The 27354-nt window shown below is 34.6% G+C and overlaps 1 protein-coding gene across 4 annotated transcripts in view; it reads right to left on the bottom strand.

The window, feature by feature from the left end:
* Positions 1 to 428: 428 nt before the first annotated feature.
* Slc26a7 (solute carrier family 26 member 7) overlaps positions 429 to 27354 on the bottom strand; it is a 110081-nt gene continuing 83155 nt past the window's right edge. For all 4 annotated transcript variants that reach the window (XM_076835889.1, XM_076835890.1, XM_076835891.1 and 1 more), the window contains 8 exons: positions 25741 to 25847; positions 23928 to 23994; positions 21041 to 21178; positions 17216 to 17264; positions 9462 to 9562; positions 4685 to 4739; positions 4499 to 4602; positions 429 to 3468 (listed from right to left, as the gene is read on the bottom strand). In XM_076835889.1, coding sequence (XP_076692004.1) covers positions 3433 to 3468; positions 4499 to 4602; positions 4685 to 4739; positions 9462 to 9562; positions 17216 to 17264; positions 21041 to 21178; positions 23928 to 23994; positions 25741 to 25847 — 657 coding nt within the window. In that variant the 3' untranslated portion in view covers positions 429 to 3432. The remainder of the gene's footprint in view (positions 3469 to 4498; positions 4603 to 4684; positions 4740 to 9461; positions 9563 to 17215; positions 17265 to 21040; positions 21179 to 23927; positions 23995 to 25740; positions 25848 to 27354) is intronic.

The raw sequence follows: 27354 nt of genomic DNA, 5'->3' as shown, positions 1-27354 counted from the left end.
AGCAGCAATCTTTAACATGCTAAGGAAGACTGAACTTATCCTAGAAACTTAGGAAAGACAGACAACAGAATATAATGAACTCAAAGAGTACAAGTAAAAAATAAAAATTTACACATTAACTAAAATTAGAAGAAAAAGAATACAAACCTGGTAAAAGAGGATTATATAAATGTACCCTTGTAGCAAAATGTATCTTTATCAGCAGTCTAAAAATCAGTTTTTAAATTTCATAAGAACAAATTCCTAGGAAAAATGAGTACTTGCAGGAATTTGTAACACATATTACACTGTGGTCAGTCCAAGAAAGTAATATGTATTATTTGCTTTGCGGGAGAGTAAATATTGTGAAATAATGGACACAAATCCATTTAAGCATAATAGTTATCATTTTCAATTTATTTCCATGTAAATTGGTTGTTACATGCTGAGTTAGTACAAAGAATTATAAAAAAAGATAATTAAATGCATTGGAAAATAAAAAAAAATAAGTGCAGCATATTAGCCTACGTGATTTTTAACTAAAAATCTTTGGATTATGAAAGCACCACTTAACTCCCTATTTGAAATCTCGCAACAAACTCACTGTCAAAAAGCATGTTCTATATTGAATTAGATCATCATCTCACAGAATACAGAATGTGCATTTCTAAGGCGAATCTATGTTCAGCAACACATCAACATATTTTGGTACCACTAAATGTCAAGCACTATTCATGTGGAGTATTAACAGATTAATGTTTTCATTAAAAAAGAAAGATCTCTTTTCTCATTACATTATGCATTTATAGAATAGAGATCTGTCAAATAAATTACTGCAAAGTAGTTTAAGCTAAACCTTATAACACTTGAATTATATAATCGGGGCAAATAACCTTTAAAATGAAAGACAAATGGAAAAATTTAAGGGCATTTAATTTGCATAAATGTAATGTTAACAGTCTTTTCCTGGTTATATATTTTATACTTAATTTATATATGTCACTACACTAGGTCCTTAACACCTTTATAGGTCAATTTTAATTTTTTCCAATTTTACTGTACCATAATAAGTAATATGGAAATAGTTTATCATATATAAAAATAAGATGATCCCATAAAAGTAATTCAGTGTGATTCAGAAACATTCTAGCATTGGGACCATATTACAGTTCTTGTGTTGTCAATTCCTGCTTTTAAATAGACATTTATGCTTGAGAATTCTCATGTGTCTAAAACTCATGTTCAGCTTTTGAACTCTGAGACCTTAATTTAAGGGACTTTCTCCAGGTTATCAGCTATCGGGTCCTTGGTGTGAGGGATAAACCTTAGTTAGGGTAAAGGACTTCATGCAGTTCATGGTCTGGTATTCCTTTTCTTTGAATTTGATACCCAAGATACTGACTTTAAAGTTTTATCCATTAAACTTCTACTATAAACATTGAAATGCATTCAAATGCGGTTGTTCAGACAATACGGTCTCAGCATTAACAATAAGATGGAACAACTATTCATTGATTAACATAAAGATTTTAATGTCATCCATGGTCCATAGTCTCTAACAAATTAGAAAACGCTTCTAGTGCATGAATTCAATTATAGGCTAAAGTTGCATAGTGAAATATCAATTTATATGCAGTCAAATGTATTTTCTTTTCTTGACTTTCCTTGACTCATGTTTATCTGCCAGTGACCAGTGGGTTAGAAATGGTGAATATTACTACCATCCACCATGGGAATTATTTAATTGGATAAAGCAGAGTGAAAATCCTTTCAATAAGGACATTTTGCCTCCAATTACTGCCTCCACCTTTCTCTGGAACAGTGTTTGATGGGAATGTGAGTTACCCTTGTTTATTTCAATCAAAACTAGTAACAAAAGGATTGAGTCTATTTGGGGGACCAAGATTATTCTTTATAGTTCATTCAATAAAAATGAAAATGGCTTGGATACATCTGAGAATTAAAACATTGATTTTTCTTTCATTTTATTATGTTACCCTACCTGAGAGTTAATGTTAAAATTAAGGATCATCTGAATATTTACCACACATTTGTTAGAGATCATTACAAACCAGTTGACAGGAACTGGGGTTGGCTCTTAGAGAGCCCATGAAAGAACATCCATGACAGTCTTCATTTTATTTCAACCTGCTTGTCAGACTTGTGAAATACCTGGCTTTTTCTTACACTGGTAGTTTCTAGAATAGTTAAAACACCTTTAAGACTAAATCATAATTATATATCTATACCTGTTTTGAAAATGAGATTTCTTCCTACATAGACCAGTTTGTTAGAGAAAAATGTGAAATTATGTGTTTGCACGCAATTGAAAATCTATATACAAGCATGAAAACATTAATTTATCCTGTTCAGCCTGGCCATTAGTATTTGCCAGTTTTCTGGTTGGTTTGGCGAGTCTATATATAATCATATCCAAACTCTTATCTAACAAAAGGAAAAAAACATACTATGTAGACCCCATTCATCCACCTATCTATCTGGATATGGATAGATAAATATATTTTATTGACTGTCTCTCTGAACTAAGTCAGAACTACAACAGTTAATCTTACAGTGGAGGAGCACATGGCAATTCTACTGGTGGCATTTTCTCACCTAAACATCATATTTGTGAAGAAAAGATATAATATACTTCCACATTCCCTAGCTCAAATAAAACTAAAACAGAAAACAGAGCTTCTTATAGGGTGGGGATGTGGAATTTGGAGCATTCTGTGTGAAGATTCTAAGCATTTCCAATACTCAAAGCAAAAACAGACCAATGTCAAGAACTTGATTTTATTTGGATACCAGTTTTCTTCCAAATATGAAAAACATTCTTGAATACTTCAGGAGTGAGTGCATTGAAGGATATAGAGATCGATGACTTCAATTTGTCATTTTTTGGTCATCTGTTTCTGATTCCTTTATTTCTGTGAATTTCATATCCTATTGTACAGAGTAAGATTTATTCCTATTGGTGTTTAAATGGCTTTGGGGGATAGAAGGTACAGGAAAATGGCATAGTTGCCAAGTTGTTTTGTGTATTAGTTACAGATGATCTGAACTTTTACAAATGAATTCTAAGGATTCTAAATTTCTCAGTTTTAAAGATAAGCTTACAGCAAAATAGAAGTAAAACAAAACAAAATGCTGTAATAAAATGAAATAAAATCATGTTTACCCTTCATACACTAAAGCTAAATGCATAGTGATTTTTTTAATAAAATAACTAAGTGAATTTCCTTACTAACAAAGATTAGGAAAAAAAAAAAAAACTTTTGGCAAATCTTGACCAACGTTATGCAGTTACAAAGTCACATCAACTTATTGGAGTGGAGGTCACATGCAGGATCGATACAATAAAATAAAAAAAAAAATGTGCAAAATGCCAGTACATGTCTTTTTCAGAGAAGTTCCTAGAGTCAAGATCCATACTGCAACAAATGGGGCTCAGACCTCACTGTGGTCACCGAGTTTGTTGAAGTTCTGAAATAGAAGAGGAAGAAATAAACATATACTGCTTATTCAACTCTTAAATCAATACCATTCGAAAAGAACAGTAGAAAGAGAAGCCAGCTATCCAGACACACTAAGAAAATGGACAATCTATGAGGCAGGAGAGTATGAAGTTTACAGCTCCAGACCCACAGTCAGACTGCTAACTCTGAAACCAGCTCTTCCACTTACAAATGGCATAATGTCCGTGGCCCTCAGTTTCCACATTTTGAAAAATGTTAAATAATAGTATCTACCTCTAAAGTTGAGACAAGTTTAGTTAATTAATATAGATTGTAACCTTTAGAATATACCTGGAAGATGGTAAGTACTCAAAATATGAAGGGTATATAATGGGGATGATGGTGATAATAATCATCATAATAAATACTATTATTTTGTAAATACATACTCTTCTGACTAAATATAATAAAGATGATTCTATTAGGCATCAAATACTGTTCTAGGGATGAGGAAAGGCAAAATGATTCAAAAGTCACAGAAAAAGTGCAGGAAGTCACAGTGCTGGCAACAGTTTTAAAACTAAGCCATAAAGTCTGGTATTTGGAAGGTAACTTTCATACCTCAGATCATGGGAGCACTAGAATCTGCAAATAATATTCCCAAAGATGGCAATCTAATAAGCTTGGAGGAAAGCATCAGAGCAGAAAAACTGGAAAGTTATATTTAGAGTTTTTATATTTGTCAGAGGTGGATTCAAACTTCCAGGACAATAGATCCAGAAGAAGCATTAAAGCAAGCAGTTTGCAATTGATAGGTAAGGCCAAATCCTCTAAGTAGTGACATTGTAGTAAGATGCAAATTATTAAATAATTATTCATAACTGTCCCTAAAAGATGAATAGAAATATTACTTTTTTGTTACAGATACTCTGAGGTGGAGATTGGAGGGATTTTAAAATAGATTTTAGATGAGTTAAAAAACTAACACACACACAGAAAAGCCTTAATTCTATATTCTATATTTTTTCCCCTCTTGCAAGCTTGTGTTATCAATTTACCTTATTTGAATAGATGTTACTTATTGCAGCAGATACTGATTCAAAAAAAATTGGTTTCTCCGAGTCTAGGTTTCCATAGTACTTCATTGCTTTTATCAAGGAAGCTACGAGAAAGCAAAGGAAACACCAAGATACATGAAGCAATAGAAGGATCATGTTCAGTGTTAGCCAAGGACACCCTCTTACCTGTGCAATTGGCTAATAATACATCCACACTCTGGTCCTTACAGTCCATGTAAACCTGGAAGAATTAAAACAATACACCCACAATTAATTCAGAACAGCTAGCAAGAAGGAATAAAACAGGAATTAAGAGTGTCTTGTTTTTAAAAAAAAAATTATGAAGTCAACCACCAGAGGGAGACATGGCTACATAGTCGGTCATAAACTGGCAAGCATCTAAAAGACTAAGGTTAGTAGAGTGAGGCATCTACCTTGAGTACAATTAAGACTGGCTGCTTATGTTTTCAACTTGATTGAATAAAAATCAAAATATCACCTTTCCTTTCCTGTAAGAATGATATAAAACTGTTCTCAACCACTTTTATTGTAAGTCAAGAAGCCATTTGTGAAATTAACCTGGGGACCTACTGCATATTTTAATATTTTAAAATAATTTAGCATATCTATGGACTGGATAAATTCTACCCATGGGTGAAAAAAAATGAGAATATTACTATGATTCACACAATTTTGGTTTTCCAACTTTATTTTATTTTATTTTATTTTATTTTGGGGGGCATTGAATTTGAACCCAGGGACACTTTACTATTGAGTTATATCTCCAGTTCTTTTTGTTTTTATTTTAAGACAGCTAACTAATCTTTTTAGGACCTGACTTATTTGCTGAGGTTGGCCTGGAACTTTCAATTCTTCTGGTTCAGGCTTCCCACTCTTAGATTACAGACATGGACCTTGGACCCAACTGGACTTCCATGTTTAAAGGTCTATCAAGATGAGAAAGCCTTACTGATTTCCTTGGCATACTTTATTGTCTTGCCTCTTAAGTTCCAAAAAAATCTCAAGAAGAAACAATTTGTGAAAATCTCTCATCTTAAATTCATCCAGAACAAAATCAACCATGAGAGTCAATGACAGTAAATCTAGACATTTTAGTTTCAGGAGGATAAATTTGGTTATATAATTGTTATATATCTTTCATGAAAAGTGTAGAAATATACATTTGCAATACAGTCTAAGGGTATATGTAATACATCCCAAAGGTGCCTCAGATTCTTTCAGCAGTAAATAATTTTCTCTATGAAAGACTAATTGTGAAATAATACTTATATCACTTGGGGGAAAATGATCAAACAAAACATAAAAGAAAAGAAAATATGGACTGAGACTTTGACGTTGAATAATTGGCTCCTGCTTGTGTTAAAATAATTAATTCAAGGTGACCTCTCAGTGTTTGACTTTTTCTTCGGCTCAGTGGAGCACAAACACATTGCTATGGGTGGTTTGCTGATGCTGATAAACGTAATCTCCAGTTCACTGACCTCTCTCATGTCCCAAGGAAAAGAATAAATAGAAGTCATCCCACTTCCTTCAACCTACAACTTCCAGGGAAATGTTCCTTATGCTAAGGTGACCAAGAAGTGTTAACCAAGGGAGTGTTAACATCCCTGGCTAACAAGGTCCTGTGGCTCTTTTCTCTGGCTTTTCTTCCAGGGTAGCTGGAACTAAGAAATAATATTAGTTGGAATGATATTAGTTGTACTTTATGAAATGACTTGTTAGAGTTAGAAAATGAAAAGCTAACATTATTGAGTACTTATCAACTGGCAGACATTTTATTAGGTGGATTTTTTTGTTTGTTTTGGCATTGGACATTGAACCCAGGGACACTCTACCACTGAACTATATCCCCAGTCCTTTTTACTTTTTTTATTTAAAGACATGATTTTGCTAAGTTGTCCAGGCTGGCATCTAACTTGAGGTCCTCCTGCATAAGCCTCCTGAGTTGCTAGGATGTCAGGCATGGCCAACACACCCAGCTTCTTAAGAGCTTTATATGCAATATATCCATTCTAAGTCTCATAACTTGATGAAATGGATAGCTCTACTACTGGTTCCTAGAAATGCAAACAAACATTTGATCCTACCCATGTTAAGTTGTCTATTGTATATAATAATGTTATTTAAATAATGAGGAAATAAATCAAATAGTAATAAGAAAAAATTTTTTAAAAGGGAATACTAATATAAAACCACTGGGTTTGTATATATAGATGCATAGACACCTAGTCAAGGGCACATGTTATTTTCTGCCAATTTAAAAATAAATTGGGCTGGGTATGTAGCTCATGGGTCAAGTGCTTGCCTAGCATGAATGATAACCTGGGTCCAATCCCTAGTACCACAAAAAATAAATAAATACAATTAAATAAATAGATTGCATCTGTTGGTTTATTTCACCATTTGGTGGTATAAAATTTTAAAACCATAAATGAGAAAGAAAAACGAAAATACAAGTTCTTTTTCAACATGCCCAGTGCTTAGATTGTTTGAATTCCTCTGAATTGTCAACCTAAACTCAATGGGAAGATGTAACCACTTCCTCCTCTTTTATAATCCTGTCTTGTTTTTAAATGTCTAGAGAGGGCAGCTAATAATTTCAGAAACAAATTTAAAATGCAATTGATCAAAAAATATGCACACCAGCCTTTCCAAGTAAAATAACAATTCTAGTCTCATGTTTCTCAAAATATGATCCCTGGCCACCTAGAATTACCCAGGGTTGTTTAAACGAATATTCTAGACCAGAACCAGGACTCAAATAAATGCATTTCAAAGGAGCATCCAGATTACCTTGAAGCATAAAAGTTGAAGACCTTGGAAACACAAGTAAATAAAAAATACTGGACATAAAAAGCCTTCCAGTGGAGAATGATTATGTGTTTGCAATCCAAGTTTAGTTGCAAGAAAATACAAAATATTTGGTATACTATACAAAGCTTTTATGTTAAAAAAAAGGAGGAAAAAAGTATAAAAGGGTAATTTGCCAAAAGTAGCCAATAGATTTAAAACCTGAAGTATTTAAATTTCAATTGTTTTGTATTATTTATTTTCTTGATATATCTCCCAATCCAGAATCAAAATCACTGCCTCATTTCTACAAAGGAATCAACTGAGATCCAGGTAGGGGACATGACTATTGACACCTCAGTGTGTATGGCAGAGCCAGTGCTTTCCCTCCACATGCTCCTGCCTAGAAAAATGACAGGACGGCTTACCTCTGTACTTCCTTGACTTTGAAAAGTTCAACATTTCAAAATCAATTTAAAATACAAATGAATAGATACTCAGGCTTGCATTCTCACAAGAAAACCATCAATATTCACAATGTAAAACAATGTCAAAGCTACAAATCCAAACACTTTAAAAATCAATGTCTGGCCGGGCATGGTGGCACACACCTGAAATCTCAGTGGCTCTGGACGCTGAGGCAGGAAGATTATGAGTTCAATGCCAGCCTAAGCAAAAACGAGGTGCTAACCAACTCAGTGAGACCCTGTCTATAGAATAAAACATAAAATTGGGCTGGGGAAGTGGCTCAGTGGCTGAGAGCTCCTGAGTTCAACCCCCGGTACCCTCCCCCCAAAAAAAAAGTTAATGTCTGATTTCTACTTTTAACCATAATGAGTAACTAATGAGAGACCAACCCATCTTCCACAAATAAGGAGACAATTGGACAACAACATATAAACAACTGTATTTAGACAATAGGCCTCCAGTGGTTTAGGACCAAGTCTCCTAAAAGCATCAGGACAAATGAGGCAAGTCCTCCAGAGCTCAGCTTGTTGCCACAAAGTGGATTCCCAAATCCACTTTGGTGTTGATTGGGGAGATCCAAGCAAAATGAGCTGCTTATATGGATTGAGAAGACAGAACAGGAGTTCTGGGAGGGGGGATGGTAGAGAGAATATAGAAAGGAAAAAGATGTGCAGAGAAAATTTTCTAGAAACTTTCACAGTTATTTTGATTAAGGCTTTGAGTTAATACTAAGCTGCTTAGGAGATATGAAGATAAGAAGATTGGATAGAAAGGATATGAAGGAGATAAAGATTGCTAGGGGACCAGCACCTGAAGACCAGCCACACTGGTGCGCAGACACTAGTGGAGGACTGAGAATAGAGGTTTTTCCACCCTCAATCTGTTGTCCCACCTCAAACTTCAATTTAGAATATTGGGGGGGGAGAACAGAAGGAAATAAGGAAGGGGGAGAATTCCTTGTTGATTTAGTATTTATTTTTCAAAAATAGAAAGAGAAAACAAATTCCAGAAGTGTCTTAAATTTCCTTGAATTCACAAAATTAAGTGTTCTTCCATCTGTGAAATGAGGTTTGTGAGTTATGGGGTTTTCAACAATGGACTTTGTGTTTTGCACATGTGGGTCATAAAATAACCATGGAAATCATGGCATAGAGGAGGCACCATTGCCAAAGAGTATAGAGAAAAGCCCCTGAGTGGGGCACTTTTTGAGAGGCCAGGAATAGTATTGGGCCACCATGTGAGAGAACAAGGCCACTTGATCATGCAGTCGGCGTCCTGTAGGGGACTTTTACTCTTTGGGAAACCTTGCCCGCCAACTGCTATAGATGCTATGCCCACCACATCTCAAGGCTATGTTTTATACCTACCCAGTAGATACTCCATCTCTGATCCTCACACATGTACACACCTAAAAGCTTGATGGGATCTCCTGAAAGCAAATCTATAGTGGTGTGAAGTACAATGTCATATGTCCCTTCAAGAGAAGGAATATCAGACTTCAGAGCTGAGAGAATGGCTGATGGAAAATACCATTACTCAAATTATGTTAAAATTATGTTATATGCATGTATATGCGATGGTGAAACCTACCATTCTGTATAATTAATAAGCACCAATAATTTTAAAATAGGCCCTGTTACTAGAGAGAAGGGAAGGAATCAATCCAGACACAGACTGTAAATACCTCAACCAGCATGGAGACGCCAGAATAGTCAAAAAAGGTCAAGCCACTGCAATCCAGGATTAAGGCCGACTTGTCGAGAGAGCTTGACTGTGCAGTTTCCTCTGTAGGAAGAACAGAGACTTCAGTTAGGGAATATTCACAGATGTTTTTGCTGCTGACTTCACTGAATGGTGTCAAGACAATAGTGACCTCGTGTTTAAAAATAATAATTCCAAACGCCTCTTCATTTTTACATTTTCAGTTAATTACTAATTATTTCTGAACTTGGATATTTTATTGTTAGGATGTTATTTAAGGTGATTATCACATAACTCAGAGAGGAAGACAGGGTCATTTAATTACCAGTATCATTTCACAGATAGACAAATGGGGTAGGCAAGTTTAAATGATTTTGAAAAGATATCTAACAAGTTAGAACTGAACAAGGGTAGAACAGAGGCCTCTAAGGATATGCTTTCCAGGATATCACACATTTCCTTTATGGGTGTGCCCAGAGGAACAGCCCTGTTTTGTGATGCTTGAGGTTTACACAATCTGGGATTCACACTTTAAGTCAAAGATCCGGTTCTGAGGCTTGTCCCACAAATTTTAAAGGGACCTGTATGACAGACCCTGAAAATTAAGCTTTATTTTCATAGTAAAACTGCTTAAACCTGCCTCTGAATGTACCTGATAGGAAAGAAAAAAAAGATGCCACTTGGGAGTTTATGACCTCTCTTTTTGATTGACATCCTCAAGGCCACAGCTTCCTCATGTGAGATGGTAGTTCTAAATGGTGACAAGTCCTAATTGGGGTCCCTCTAAATGTATCATAGCTCTCAGAGAAGACCATGTAGGCTTCATGTATTCCCAGCATTAACAGCCAACGTTTATGAGATAAATTCCAATTCATAATTATCATGAAATTCTCTGAAAAAAAATTAATTCTTAATTAGAATAATTTTGCCAGAAAAATTCTCAAGGTTTTTCCCTAGAAAAATATGAATATGATTGTTTCTTGATTTGTAGAAAAATATGAGGGGAAGAATGTTTTAAACAAAACTACTGCTTAGAGATAAAAACAGATGAACAGAAAATACCAAAGAGACATGAAAATTTTTATATGGCAGTAACTGTTAGAAGAAGGAGAAATGATACAAAGTAAATTTCAACATATTTGAAAAGTACTATTCAGATATGTGATTTGTTTTGAAATTTCACCTTTGTGTATATATTTGTATTTATTAATTGATCACTAACTACAAAGTATGTAGTATATGGAGGATATTTTTAAAATACAGTGGGTACTAACAAATATGAGTGAGATGATCCTACTTTCTTCAAGGAACTTATAATATCCTTGAGTGACAAGGATAGGATTGGTTCAGAAGTGACGTATGATTAAAAATGATAAAACGAAGAAGAATGAGAATTTACAAAAGGAGAAGTCTCACTGGAGTGATTGGGGAAGGCTTCATGTGAAAAGCAGTCTTCAAGGAAATGATGCAGAGATGTAAGCATCCCAACCATATGGACAGCTTTAATTAAACACTAATGACAGCTTCAGATCTCAGCCTCCTCCTGCTCCCATTCAACCAGCATGTACTGAGGGGCGACTCTGGGCCAGGCACTGCAGTTGTGCCTTCTGTTGCCCTGTTTTTCCTGCAAGAAGGGGCTAAGCAGTTACTAAAGGTTCAGGCTATGCTTCTATTGGTCTAAAATGATAAATTAGAACCTCAAACAAAATTGAAAGTCACTACAACTTAGCTTATCCACTGACCGCTCTATGTGGTGGCATTGTTAGCCTTCACCATTTGTCTCAATAAACACAGGACTTACCTCTATTATTGCAGGGACCTGTTGATACTCTTGGGTATAATGTGCCCTGCTCATTATCAGACAGGAAATAAAAAAACTGAGATGTCACACACACACACAAAAAAAAGCAAAATTCTTGCTCTAAGAAAAGAATACTCAACAGTGGAGTGTTGGTTGGGTTATAAGTACATTTTTATGCAATTTAGAAACATTTCATTAAATTTTGAGGGTATAAAAACCTCTCATCTTTTTTGAAGATGCTTATTTTAAAAATGAAATTTATATGGCTTCTTTGCTCATGCCAATTACGTACACATCTTCCCTACTCCATGTTCAATGAGAACATGTTGGTGGCTTGACATTAGTGATGATGTAGATATTTTCATCATAGGAATGTTGGCAAATGTTACAGATAAGTGCTTCTGTGCAGCACCACCCCATGTCCCCCACTCCAAAAATTGCTTGTTAAAGATGTTCCAGCACATCAGTGCTTAGAGGTAGGCATGCTTGTTAAACATTAATTTAAAAAATCATCAGTTAAAAAAATATATAGCCTTGATTAAATAAATGGCTTAGACCACTGAAATATGTGGCAAAAAGATCTTAAATTTACAATAATGACACAATTTGATATCAAAATTAGTCCTGCTATCTTCCAATTTTTATAATATGTTCTGACCAAATGATGTCAAATAGTACATATTTCAAAATAAGGTACAATCTAAAATTCTTTGTCCAAAAATTCCTGGAGGAAATTAGCATTAATAATTAGACCTAAAAAATAAAAATTAGTGAATAACAAATTTTTCTAATGTGTTATTCCTTGTTTACTAGAAAGCATAATCGTAATGTTTACAAGAGAGGGTTAGTAAAAATAAATTGTAATTGAAACAATATAAGTCATATTTGATTTTTTAAAGTCAATAAATTTTATTAAAAGAAACTACAAATATTATTGCTTGTAACCCTGTGGCATGAGTTCTATCATTCCATTCCACAGCAAGGCAGACAAGATTATTCAGTTTACTTTTTCCACTAAGGTCAAACAAGACCTAAGTATTTTATCAACTCAGCATTTTGGAAAACCATTACTAGTTGACCAAAAATTTGTCACTCTGAACATTAAAAATACTACAGTGAAAAAAAATCTGTGTATTTATCTAGAGAGATTGATAACTGTATCTAAAATAGCAAATACTTATCCACAACTATACGACATGAGTCTTTTGTTTTGCTATTGTTGATAAAAAGATATTGAAAATATTTTTAAAACAAGTTTTTTTCTTTCTATCTTATCACATTTATTTCACTTCTAAATTGTACTTGTCATTCTCTCTTTTCTTATAATTATTTCATAATTTAAGTGGTGATGGATTATTAACCCTGTAAATGTTTGGGCTTGATAAAAGTAGTAGTGATATAAAACTTTCTCTTCCATTGTCTCAGAGTATGTTCATGCCATACTTTCTTTGTCTTTTATTTTTATATCTGAGTTTCTTCTCTGCATTTTTTTCCTTTTGTAGTTGTAGATGGACAGAATGCCTTTATTTTATTTGTTTATTTTTATGTGGTGCTCAGGATCAAACCCAGTGCCTCACGCATTCTAAGCAAGTGCTCTGTCACTGAGCTACAACACCAACCCCTGCAATTCTTTTAATCAAAATGTGTGTATATTCTTCAGGCCATCCAAAACAAAAACAAAATAAAATAAAGCAAAACAAAAGACTCATGCCATATAGTTGTGGATAAGTATTTGCTATTTTAAAAGAAGCAATTCATGATGTCTTTTCTAAATAAAAAAGACAAAAAGATATCCCAATGATTAAGTCACCAATTCACTCAAATGAAAATTAAAATACAGTGGACATTTCTGAAATCTTCTTAAAAAATAAGTGAAGTCTTCCTTTTACACAGTATCCTCTGGGTTCTGCAATTGTGCTGATTTTATGGATATAACCTTGTGTTCTAAGCTTCTAAGTAAATCAACTAGTGCAATAAAAATCACATCATCCCAGAAAAGAGTAAAGTGAAAGCACAGCTAATATCCTGCCTTAAGCAAAATGAGGTAAGCTTGGAGCATGTGCAGAGAGACAACTAATCTATACCCATGTGGGATGTGGTAAATGATAGGCTTTATCTACAAAAAAAAAAATTAAAAAAAAAACATTTCAGAAAGAAATTAACCATCAGGTGTGGGTGGGCAATTAACTCCAGACTGTGGAAGCCAGCTCTTTCCTGTAGAATATTCATTAACTCCTTTAATTAAAAAGTATTCATAGTTGCATAATTTAGAAGTGCCTTTCATATACTTCAAAAGATTTCTTGACAGTCTGTGAGTCACTCATAATTTTTTAAAAGTTAAGTATTTTCTGTTGATATCAATTAACTATTGAGAAACAGATTTCTTGAAAATCTCTAATTTTCTCAAGAAATAAGGGGACAAGAAACATTTAAGACAAACAACAACACTACCTTTGGAAACATGCACATGTTATTGAGAATTTCATTCATTCATGTGTTCATTCAAGTAGTCACCTAGTATAGATGCTCTGGAGTTCTTACTCTAAGTACCATCTTAGGAAATGTGAGTTCAACAGCGAATAAGAGAGATGAAGGTCTCTACCTTCAGTGGACTCACAAACAGGGAAACCAGTCAGTTGAACTGGTAATTCTAAGTGTTTTGAAGGCTGAAAAAATTAAAGAAAGTGCTAAGGAAGCACAGGAGATCTGATGTGGTTGACAGAACAACCCACCCCACCCCCTCCATCTTCACAACTAATCTTCAGGACCTGTGAAGAGGTTATCTTGCATGGCAAAAGTAGCTTTGCAGGTTTGATTAAATTAAGGATGTTAGGATTTGAGATTATCCTGTATTGCCCAGGTGGTTCTAATGCAATCATAAGGAGGCAAGAGGTATAGTCAGAGCATATGCTGTGACAAAAGAAGAGGTCAGAGAAATTTGAAGATTTCACACTGCTGGCTTGAAAATGCAGGGTGGGACAGATGCCCACAGAAGTTGAAAAGAACAATAAAATAGAGTGTACTCTAGGGCCTCTAAAAGGAATATATCCATGCCAAAGCCTTGATTTTATGTCCTTAATATTCATTTCAGATTTCTGTGGCCCCAAACTGTAAAATAATAAATTGTGTTATTTTTAAGCCACTAAACTCAACTATTTGCTACAACAGCAGCAGGAAATTTATACACCAGAGCTGTTGATTTGGGTGGTGTTATGGACTGGGTTATAAGATTTCTCCCCAAAGCTCACGTGTGAGAAGACTCAAGATTGTTTATAGGTGAAATGATTTTGATCAGCCTATTAATCCATTGGAGTGGATTAATGGGTGGTAATTATAGGCAGGTAGGACATGACTGGAGGAAGTAGGTCACGGGGTGTGCTCCTAGGGATTATATTATCCCTGGCTCCTTACACTCAAGCTCTCTCTGCTTCCTAGCTGACACAAATCCAGCAACTTTCCTCTGCCATGCCCTCCCGCCATGATGTTCTGCCTCACCTTGGTCCAAAAGCTGTGGAATTGGCCAGCCATGGATGGGATCTCTGAAACCATGAGCCAAAATAAGTTTTGGGGTTTTTCTTGTCAGGCTTTTGGTCACTGTGCTAAAAAGCTAACTAACATAGGGAATAGAAGAGGGTGGGAGGAGAGGAAGACCTTGTTTAGACTTCAGGGTCCACACGGAAAAAACCATGTCTTCTTTTTTTTCATCCTTGAAAAGGCAGGGTCTATTACTGCACCCAAGATTTACTGCATGTTCAATAAGTGTGAGAAATATTTGCTGAGTGAACAATGGCAGGAATGAAGGAATGGGATGTGTGAGCTGAGACCTGGAGGAGGACTGGAGTTTAGTAGATAAACAGGAGCTGGAGGCTAAAGTGGCAAATCATAATACTAATGGAGACCTCAACAGGGTACCTCTTAGATCAGCATAAGATGACTAAAATGCTGTGAGGACTCAAACCACTAAACATAATAATAGAAGATTTCTCCATAGATGAGCAATTGTTATTTTCATTCAAAGAATTACCACAATTTCTATCTTATGATATATGTGGCTTGTTTCATATCTTTTGATTATTCTATCATCTGTTCAACTATGAATCTTCTCCTGAGAAGATTAATTCTCTTCTACTTTGCTCATTGCTGTATTCAGTTCATGCCTCCCCCAGCATTGTTCACTTCTGGATCTTTTCTGTATTCTCCAAAACCCACTGAATGTCTCCGACATGACCTCCCATGAACTTCAATTTACCATGCTCCAAATCAAACTCAGCTTCTCTGTAGCCACCCTCCTGGGATCCTTATTACTCCCAGCTAGAATTCTTCAAAGCTTTAGAATCATCATTTGTTTCACAGCAGAAAAAAATAATAATATGAAATTTATACTAATTCTTTCTGAACTTAATTAAGGACAGAATCAGAGTCACAAAAGTGAAAATGTAGATGAAATGAAACCAACAAGAGTTACAGGTTTTAGTGACTAAATGCATATTGTCCCTTTGTCCCAGATGTTGACAGCCTATAAAAATTTACACTGGCCAATAAATACGCCACTTGTGGCAACTTTGAGATAATTATTATGTTTTTAGAGCTCTATTCTTTTGAGAAAAGCAATAGGTAAATGATTACTTAAATGTGTATATATTTGTATATATACATACATATGAAAATACATGAAGCATAGATAAGCTCTAGATTATGATCTTCAACTTATTTTAATAGGTTGCGTCAATTCTGTTGAAATATTTACAGAATTGAAAACTTGGGACTTACTAGATTAAATTGAGAGGGGAAAATCAAGAACAAGGGCAATAAACCTAACCTTGGCATTTAAAGTAAAACATTGAGGAGAGGATGTGTGACTGAATAAGAAAGGACTAAGGATGTTTTTGGAGTGTCAAAAGACAGGAGAGGATGAAGATGACAAAGGAATATTCTCATCAACTACTTCTGACCACTGTAAAGGGCCACTGGGTGCCAGCGTTTCAACAGGATACAGCAATGTGACTTTCTCATCAGCTAGTGCTCTGTGCAAAGTGGAATAGGTGCTGGGAGGCAGAGGTGAGAACTCCCTGAAAAGTTTTCACTTTAACAGCAAAGTAAACCATTGAAAAAGCCATCATTAAGTAAGCACTATATCACTATTTTAGAAGAGTTCTTTGAGAACACAGGCAGGAAACTGCAAATTTGCCATGAGAATTTAGGAAAGACCAGAGAAGTTAATACTTAAATTGCATGCATCTATGTTGACATGAATGGATGCAATTGATTCAGATATTTCTTTTCTATTCTAAATATACATATATATATATATAGATAGATAGATAGATAGATAACATACTTTAATACAATAATTACTTAATATATAATTACTTAATACATATTTAATCAATTATATAAGCCTTCTGTATTTTTTCTATCCATTGTACTATTGACAAATATTTTGCTTGTTTCCAGTTTTTTATACGATAATAAAGAGTGCTATTATGAAAAATCTTGCACTATATTTCCCCATTAGTAGAATTCACTGGTAAAGACCCTGAGGTAAAGAACTTTCTTTGTGTGAAGATTTTGAAGTAATGATTTAATTTCTTTAATAGTTACCGAAAAATTTATAGGAATTTCTTTAACTTTCTGAATCAGGTTTTGTAAAGTTATAGGTTACTAAGAATTTGACCATATTTTCTTTTGGATCAGGATACCAATAACACTCTCATCTTTCACACATCCATAGTGAATGTACATGAATGGTGTGAAGAAACAAATGGTGTGAATATACAGCAGAAATATGAAAAATTGTACTTTACATATTAATATGAAATTTAATGCATTCTGCTGTCATATATAACAAATTAGAATAAAATATTTTTTTAAAAAACAAAATAGATAAAAAATAAAATAAAAACACTTAGATTCCTTTTTACCTAAAGCTCACTCACCATTGCAGTTGCCATTGGATAGAGAATTCAGCAGCGTGTTTTGTTCACACTGAAATGAAAACAAATGCAAAGAAGAATAATGTTATTTAAAAATGACACTGTCCATGGGGGGGAAAATAACACATAATTTCTAATCTACAGTGAAAGAAAGTCTCCAGAAAATATTCTTCACAAGATTTGTTTTCAGAATTCTGATACAATAAACTTTGAAATTATGAGATGAAAAAGACTTCTAAGGGTATATTAGTTCATGGATTATTGATGTTATCAAGTTAGACTGTTTTCTTTAGAATGTTTGCTGTAAAACTTAGTTTGTTTCCATTTTGGGTCGGAAATTAAACATTTGTTTGAGTTTATCGTGTAGCATACACAACAGAAATTAACCTCATTAACAAGGCATTCTCAGAGAGAGAGCCACTTGTCAGACATTTTGTGTTACACAAAAGTTAAATCCATGAAAATGCCTGAGAAACATTCCTAATTTATGGAGATGCTGGAGAAGGAGAAGGAGAATGGCTCTCTATCCTCAGTGAAGCTTCTCTGACAATATCTGATGCCCCTAATGAGACCACATGCTATCTACTTCTTGAACACTGTATTATTGTTATTCTCATTAATGATAGCAACTGGTATTTTTTCAGTACTTACTGCACACTAAGGACCTGATGTTGATCATTTCATCCTCAACCTCATTTTCCACATGAGAGAGTCAAAGATAAGGGAAGTTATGACACTTGATTAAATTCACAGAGGTGTTAAGAGCTGGGCTAGACTCAAAGCCTATGTCTTTCCAGTTCCAAATGAGGCTTCCAAACATTGCTTTATGCTGCTGCTGTTGTGAAATTATTTTTCACTTTTAAGGTAGACTAGAGAAATTTTATTTTCTGTTCTGGATACCCAATGGTACAGCTTATATATTTTGAGTATTACTTTGATAGTTATCAGCAGTACAGTTTCTTCTTTTTAATTTATTTTATTTTTTAAATACACGACAGCAGAATGCATTACAATTCTTATTATACATATAGAGCATAATTTTTCATATCTTTGTATATAAAGTATGTTCATGCCAATTCATGTCTTTATACATGTACTTCTTTTGCATTACAATTCTTATTACACATATATACTACAATTTTTCATATCTCTGTTTGTATATAAAGTATGTTGACACCCAATTCTTGTCTTCATACATGTACTTTGGATAATGATGTTCAAGACATTCCACCATTCTTGCTAATCTCGTGCCCCCACCCTTTCCCTCCCACCCCACTGCTCTATCTAGAATTCATCTATTCCTCCCATGTTCCTCCTCCCTACTCCACTATGAGTCAGACTCCTTATATCAGAGAAAACATTTGACATTTGTTTTGGTGGATTGGCTAATTTCACTTAGCATTATCTTCTCCAAAGCCATCCATTTACCTGCAAATGCCATGATTTTATTCTCTTTCATTGCTGAGTAAAATATCAGCAGTACAGTTTCTACCAGCTTATTTCACATTTCTCAGTCTGTTATGGTTTAGATATGAGGTGTCCTCACAAAAGCTTATTTGTTAATGCAAGAATAGTCACAGGTGAAAGAATTGGATTATGAGAGTTGTTACCTAATCAATCCATCCTAGATTGAATGGACTGACTGGGTGGTAATTGTATGTAGGTGAAGTGTAGCTGGAAGAGGTGGGTCACTGGGGACATGCCCAGGAAGGGCTCATCTTTATTACAGTCCCTTCCTACATCCCTGCCTCCTTGCTGTCTGAGGGAGGAGCTTTCCTCCACCATGTCCTTCCTCACCTTGAGCCCAAAGAAATGGAGTCAGCCATCTATGAACTGAACCTCTGAAATCATGAGCCCCAAATTAACTTTCCCTTTTTAAAGTTTTTCTTGTCAGGTATTTTGGTCACAGCAACACAGAGCTCTCTGAAACTTAGTCTCAACCTTCCTTTTATGTAGCATTTGAGTAATGTCATCTACATGGTGTGGCTGGTGATGATAGTTAACCCAATTAAAGGAATTGGCCCCAAGATACATTCAACAAGTGTGAACTTCCTTTCCCTCCTCTTAAAACTGCCTACTTGAAATTCTGTGCATAATTTCAAATAATTTACATAGATACTCCACCTCTAAGGAGGTAGATTCCAAACCACAATCCTTATCTGTGATCTACACACAGTGACTTCCATCCATAGATACAGCACAGAAAGGGTGACAATACAGTGACTTTACATAGGAGAATTCAGGCAAACATTGCCTCATTCGGTGATCAAGGTCAACATCAGTAACAAATAATGTTGATATTATGTACTTCTGATTGGTTGCATTAAAATAATCACACTTTACTGCTATAGATTTCCTCCTCCAAACTCATAACCCCAGTCTTATTATGAGAAAAACACTGGACAAATTCTAATAGAAGAGCATTCTATAAACTAGTTAGCCAATACTACTCAAAACTTTCAAGGTCTTTAAAAAAGCAATAGACAATGAGCCTAAGGAAGCATGACAACTAAATATAATGTGGTATCTTGGATGGAATTCTGTAATAAAAAAGGAAATTTAGGTAAACTAAGATGATGTAAGGAAAACATGGGCTTTTGTTTATTATGTCAATTATATCAACCAATTATATCAATATTTGTTTTTCAGTAATGACAAATATGCCACAGTAATGCAAGATGTTAATAATAAGGGAAATTGGGTGTGGTGTGGAGTACCTGGATGAGTGAGAGACAACACATAATCAAGGACATAAGAGAAAGAAGATATCATTGTGGTCTGGAGTAGTCAAGAGAAGCTACATGAGGCCTGGGGTTGTGGCTCAGCGGTAGAGCACTCTCCTAGCACATGTGAGGGTTAGGGTTCAATCCTCAGAACCACATAAAAATAAATAAATAAGTAAATAACAGTATTGTGTCCGAGTACAACTAAAAACTACATTGTTTTTTAAAAAGAGAAGCTTCATGAAAAGTGTAATCAACTGATCTAATAATAGTAGCTAAGAGTGTAAGGTTTTTTGAGTAGGCCAAGTACTATTCTAAGTGCTTTGCATCTTTAGTCATCTTGTTATAGATGAGGAAATTGAAGTACAAAGGTTCAGGAACTTGATTAAAGTTCAACAGCTAGTCAGTAGTAAACCCAGGGAGTTTGGCTCCAACGCCCAGGCTCTTCATATTGCAGGGAACTGCAGGACTCAAATGATGACAAATAGCTCATTTGCATTAACTCTTACCAATGTACATTTGATTCAATAACTCTGATAATGGACATTACTTATGGAAATAAAGAAAACTGAATTTTATAATAATGTTATCATAATAATGGTAGTAATTTATGCTTCTCTGAAACCATTTATTGTATTCTTTAAGAGTTAGATCTAACAAATTGTATTTTTGTTAGGAACTCAGTAAAAAAAAAAAAAAAAAAAAAAGTCCTTTGAGGGCTGAGGATATAGCTCAGTTGGTAGAGTGCTTGCCTCCCATGCACAAGGCCTTGGGTTCAATCTACAGCAACAACAACAACAAAAAAAAAAAACTTCCTTTGAACTAAGTGACTTGTCTTATTTATTCTTCTTGAGGTTATAGTATCTGGTACACATAGTCATTAGACATGCACTCAGTAAATGAATGAAAAGATAAGTGAGGGATTACCTGAAGGCTAACTATAAGAACCATCTGAAAGTATCATATGATATTAGGTTTTGCTGAGGGGAGAGGGTTGCAAACACTTTTATAATGTATTATTTGTATATGAGATATATTTTAGTGCCATGAGGTACAGTTACTTGTAGTATGACATTCAAATCATAAAGTCACTGTTCCTACCTACCTTACTGATATCATCAAGTGGCTGGTTGTTGGCATTTTCCTTTTGCATTATGTTTATTAGATCCATATGAAATTTCTTCACATTCAGAAAAACAAGTGGATTGTTTATTGAGATAATTTTCACCTGCTGCAGGCTTTCCTTTTAAGGAAGAAAAAAGAAGTAGGTTTAGGACTCTGAATTAAATAAAATGGAATAACTATACCCAATGAATCTGAATCTTTTAATTCCAAATGTCACTCAATTGTAGAAGCAATCCCTTAACTATCACTTTAATTATTAAAATTTGTTTAGAAGACTTAATGCACTATTACACTTCTTATGGAGAGAATGTACTTCCTCTCTATTATGAAACATTAATAACATGAGACAAGTCTGCAGCTTTTTAGAAAGTGGCCCTTATTCCTACTGACTGGGCTTTGGGGACCCAAAAAACTAGAATATACAAAGAATGCCTAGAAGACCTATTTCCCAAATTACCTGTTCCATTCAACCTGTCATTAAAATTAATGTACTTAACCATCCACATTTTTCAAAAATGAAAATATCTTCTAAATGGTCAACTGTCAGTCCTTTATCTCAATAATGTCATGAACTTTCTTTAGCTGAAATGTGACTTTATAAGTGATAGTCCTAATTGGAAGGAAGAGACAGAGAGTTAGTGTCCAGAATATAGATTTGATTTGGGCAGCATTTCAATGCATTGAAAGATGCAGAACTGAAGAAGGAAACATTTTGACACAAAAAGGTGTCTGTTTGGGCCAACTGCCCAGGTATAACTGGCCATATTCAGTGATGAGCAATGGAAACTGTCCTCTCTGTGGCTCTGGGAAAAATGCACAGGATGGTCAATTCTATGACATGATAACTCCTTACCAACTAACTTCAGGCTTTAGTATTCACATGGAAGAGAAGATGCAGAAATTGGTCATGCATGCAGGAGGAAGAGAGATGAAAGAGAAAAGATTAGGTACGTTCATTTGGACAGTTCATTTAACCTCTTTACATTTCCTCATTTTTAAAATTAGCTCCATGTTTAAACTAGATAACCTCAAATATTTCTAAAAACTATTGATTTAACTCTAGCTAATTCAACAAATAAGTCAAGAAAACTTAAACTGCCAAAGTTTTAATCAAGAGTCAACTTCTTAGAATCCAAAAATAAAACATGAATTTCTTAGATTTGTCATAGCTAGTCACCACAATTCACATGAGATTGTGTCAGTCTATTATTTTAAGATAAGATGAAAAAATATGTGTTTGCTAAAGAATGGAGATACTCATCGTCCCAGGAAAGAAATTGTGAATGAAGTTGAATTCGCTGAGTCAAAAGAAATCTCCCAAATTAGGAATAGGTGCTTTGAGTGAATAAAGTGTGGAAAGTACATGATAACTCCTTACCAACTAACTTCAGGCTTTAGTATTCACATGGAAGAGAAGATGCAGAAATTGGTCATGCATGCAGGAGGTTCATTTATAACAGATCATTTTATTTTATGTTAGCTATTCCATCCACCAACACATATTCAAATTTTGCTCAGACTTAGTTTCTTCCCCTCTTAGTTTGGACATAAAATGTTAAGAAACCAGTGCAGTATAATATTTAAGTAAAATTAAAATTTCCATGTGGTGTAGTTATTATTCAGTGGGTTGATAAAACTCAAATCAACCAAGGTTTAAGGACAGAAGAAATTTCCAGCATTTTCATTTTTTTGAAAATAACCTCATATTCTTCTACATGTGGTTAGCCCTTAAAGAAGGTAAAGATTAGTCAGTTTATTAGCCAGTGACTTTTAAGTTGAAAAAAATAGTTATTCCAAAGTTGAATTCTGTCTTAAAGCTAAGGATATCAATGCAATTATACATGTAGGGTTGATAAACTGAGGACTTCAGGGGCCAGAGAATCTTGCACAAACACTGAATTGTCTTAGCGAATTCAAGGAAAGAAAAAAAGACAGAGACAGTGGAAAAGTTAAGTCTGAAAACCCTCAAAGGCTCTGAACTCAGCTCTCTGTGAGGCGAGTCTTTCCATGCTTGTGAAAAGCACAAGCCATTTCTCTGAGTGTTGCAGGAGTACTCTTGATGTTACTACTTGGAAATTCTCTAACATGGGTCCTTCTGGTGGCAGGTCTGTTCAATTTTGAGGGAAATCATGAGGTACTGAATGAAACAAATGAATATAAGAAATAAAAGAGAACACAGATTCAAAATGAGGGCAATTTTTTTAAATTGGCAAAAATAATGCAAGTCAACATTTTCCCCCTTACTTTAAATTGTTTTGTCATCTCTTAAAGGAAAATACTAGAACTCAAACACTATCAATTGACCCTCCTAGGCATAGGGAGGGCAACAAAATTTATGTAGTTTGTTTCTTTAAGAAGGTGTCCAATGTGAAAAAATCTAATCCTCTTGGCTTTCCAGAACCACTGAACTTAATTACCCTCTGTTAACTATGCAAACTCATTGACTGGGTTTTTTTAAAAGCAACACCATGAACAAATTTTGATTTATTCCTTTCCCTATTCTCTTTCTTCCTCTGCCATTTAATCCAGAAGTCTAACAGTTTTGTTTGATTACTTTATGGAAAAGAGGTTTCCAAATGTCTGAACTAATCTGGGCCATGATTTGACTATGCCTTGTAGGTATATGAACCATGGTATGATTTTGTCTGAATGCTAACCGAAAGAGATTCTCTTTTGTTCTATTGATTCATTGCATATCCACTGCCACATGAGTGGTGGTCAACATATGTACCATTGGAAGTTCACAATAAATAGAAGTAGAATTATCACGTTTCAATTTTCAAAATGCATCACCTTATATGATATATCAAAACTATTGAATCCACAAACATAATAATTTCACAAAGGAAAAAGGAAACTAAACTTACATCATCTGTTTCTGTCTTCACTTTAAATTCCATTTCTTTCATGTTTTTTATACTTAAAGTCTTTGCTCTAAAGTTAAGGCAGATAGAAAATACAAGTCATTTCCTGATCACTACATTAACAATGAAGAAATGAAAGGGATGTCATTTATCTTTACAATTAGAAAGTGTCTGAAATGGTTTAGATTCTATAACCCATTTTTTCACAAGATATTGGTAAATCTATGTATCTCTGGGATATTTGAAAAAAGAGAGTAACAATATAGACATCTAACTAGAGATTAATAAATGAAATTTACCTCATTTGGGTTCCCAGAGCCCCATATCTCCAAGCTGTAAGAGGTGGATTGGTAAAGAATTATAAAAGAGAAAAGATGAGAAAGCATGCAGTATTTGATAAAATCTTGTTTGTGGAGGGAAGAAAGGAAAGGGGGAATCAGTGGCAAGACAAGTCAGATAATAATGAAAACTGTAGATACAGATTCTATAAAGATGGCGTCTATCGAGAGTCTCTAAACACATTTTTAGGAATATAATACACATTTCAAAAGAAGGATGAGAAGTGAAGAGGAGCACTTTCAGGTGGCTACTGAGAAATCAGAAAAGGGAATTGATCAAAATAGGGGAAATAATTTATAGATGTTCAGTAGATATACAAAAAGGAAGTGTGTTCCTCAATAAATTATCCAGAAATTTATAGTTACTTAATTTTCCAAGTGATTACTGCTGCTACATGGTTTGTGTCTCATTGGATACTATATCTCTTCACATAATTAAAAAAAAAATCTCTGAGAGAGTATATGGCTAAGGGATTTATTTATTTCAATATATTTTATATATTTGCTACAGTTTGGATCTGAAATGTACTCCCAAGGCTTGGTTAATATCCTATGTCACTATGGGAGGTGGTAGAAACTTTAAGAGTGGGGTGAAATTAGATCATTGGTAGCATGTCCTCAGAGTGGATATTGGGCCAAGTGTGGGGGTGCATACCTGGAATCCCAGCAGCTTGGGAGGCTGAGGCAGGAGGATCATGAGTTCAAAGCCAGCCTCAGCAACTTAGCAAGGTTCTGAACCACTCAGCAAGGGCCTTTCTCTCTCTCTCTTTCTCTCTCTCTCTCTCTCTCTCTCTCTCTCTGTGTGTGTGTGTATGTGTGTGTGTGTGTATGTGTGTGTATGTGTGTGTGTGTGTGTGTGTGTATATATATATATGGGTTAAGGAAGTGTCTCACTGGTTAAGCACCACTGAGTTCAATCTCTAGTACCAAAAAAGTGGAGAAGGAACATCGGATTTCATTCATTTCCCCTCTCTCTCTCTCTCTCTCTCTCTCTTTCCTTTCTGATCATCATGAAATGTGCAGTTTGCTCCACCACAGTCTCTCCACCATGATATCCTGCCTTACCACAGGTCCAAAGCCATGCAACCATGCAACCATGGACTGAACCCTGTGAAACCATGAGCCAAAATAAACCTTTTTCTCCCTTTAAGTTCATTTGATCCCAGGTATTTGTTATGGCAATAGAAAGCTGACTACATTCTAGCTTAAAATTTTGATATTTTTCTTTACTAACATTATATATTATACATATAACATTTATCAACATCAAACATATTCTTATCTCTTTATCTCTAATTCATTTATAACAGGCAAAACATGAGACTATAGTAGTAAATGATATACAGAAATAAACAAATGGGAATTAATAACATAGATCAGTAAATAGTTCTATTAGAATCTGTCTCAACAGTTTTCTGTAACAACATCACATACTTTGCTGCTGATTAAGAAGAAACAGTATTTAAATAAGATCTTACCTTGGGAAGCGTCCTATCACTATAGCTATGGTACAGACGACACCAAACAGCAGTCCCACATTGGCAGCAAAGCATATTGTAAAGACATATGTACTGACCCATATACCCTGAAAGAGCAATAGAAAACAGAAGGTGTGGGTTCTTTGGTGTTCTCATCTTTCTTGTGATTTCTAAATCCCTCACCAATCTTAATCTACATTATTCCTATGACCAAATCTCTGAGAAAGTAGATATCATTTATGAAGTGGTAAACAGAAGCCCAGGAACACAGAAGCAAATCCCGGCTCCACCAGACTCTCCGTAGCAGTAGAAGTGGGTAAAGTTTCCTTCTTTTATTTCCAGGCACTGCCAAACCTTAGTTCAATCTCCAGCAATCACTGTTTTGAAGATCTGTAAATAGTTGATCAATGTGTGTGTTGTAAGATACATGCCATAATTTCCTATTGCTTCCTCGTGTAATGTAACAATATCACAAGTAATTGCAGATTTTTGTCTTTCTCAAAAATATTCTGTTTTCAAGGATTACTATAAAATTATCAATATAGTTTATTGTCATATAAGACTTTCAAAGCCTAGTATTTAAGTGACTGAATCAAGCAACACTGCCAATTCTACTTTTAGACCAACCACTATTAAGATCATTACAATTTTATCTGTAAGGGACACTTGTTGTAAAAGCTAAAAAAAAAAGGGGGGGACAACATAGTTCTTGGGGATATTTCAAAAAGTTGCAAGAAACTAATTCACTTTTAGATGGTATTTCAAAGTTACTATACCTATGTCCACGCCTGAATTTATAATTGCAACAAGATTGTAGTATAGTTGGCTTTTCTAAGCTTTGTGCTGAAAATAAAATCTTTAAGGGAAGAATAATTTGTGAAATCCAGAAGATTATAGTTCTAAATACAAAATCCTGCATCTATAAATTAGAAAACTGTCAAAATTTTCACTTTCTTTTCTCCCAAACAACCTATACCACTCTGATTATACATACAATTTTCAATTGATTTCCTTCTGCCCCAATGTTTACTTCAAAACGTAATTTAATTCTATTCATACACACACACAAAGGTAAAAACTACTCTGTAACCCGAAAACAGCGTAAGATCTTGGGAGAGAGAAGTTATAGGTCTTTTTTTTCCAGACACATTTGAAACAAACATTTCTAAAGGTAATTTTTATTGGAAATGTCTTTTCTTTATCTATATTACTTATCTACACTGAGCTTGGATGATTTTCAAAAACAGACTGTTTTGAAAATTTAAGCCTTTAGAAGCAAATAGAGGGATTTTTATCTGTAAAATTCCCTTTGATATTAAAGACACAAGCATTCTGGAGTAAGAGAAAATATATTTTAAGATAATTCACACATAAGCTCCATCTCCTATAAATGGCAATACTGAGTTAGGACTTAGCTCATTCACAACCTGTCATCTCTTAGGTTAGGACACTAAGATGATTTTCCTTTATTGAGATGAATTGGCAGTCGTATGAGTCTCCTATTTGTATAGTGTTTTTTTTTTCATTTTCTAATGTATTACATTGTACTCAATCATATACAAAATAAGACTGTAAGCTTTTGATCATCCTTGCAACTTCCTGTGAGGACTCTGA

Source organism: Callospermophilus lateralis, chromosome 16, assembly GCF_048772815.1.
Source record: "Callospermophilus lateralis isolate mCalLat2 chromosome 16, mCalLat2.hap1, whole genome shotgun sequence".
NCBI lineage: Eukaryota > Metazoa > Chordata > Mammalia > Rodentia > Sciuridae > Callospermophilus > Callospermophilus lateralis.
This window is presented reverse-complemented; position numbering and strand designations above follow the sequence as displayed.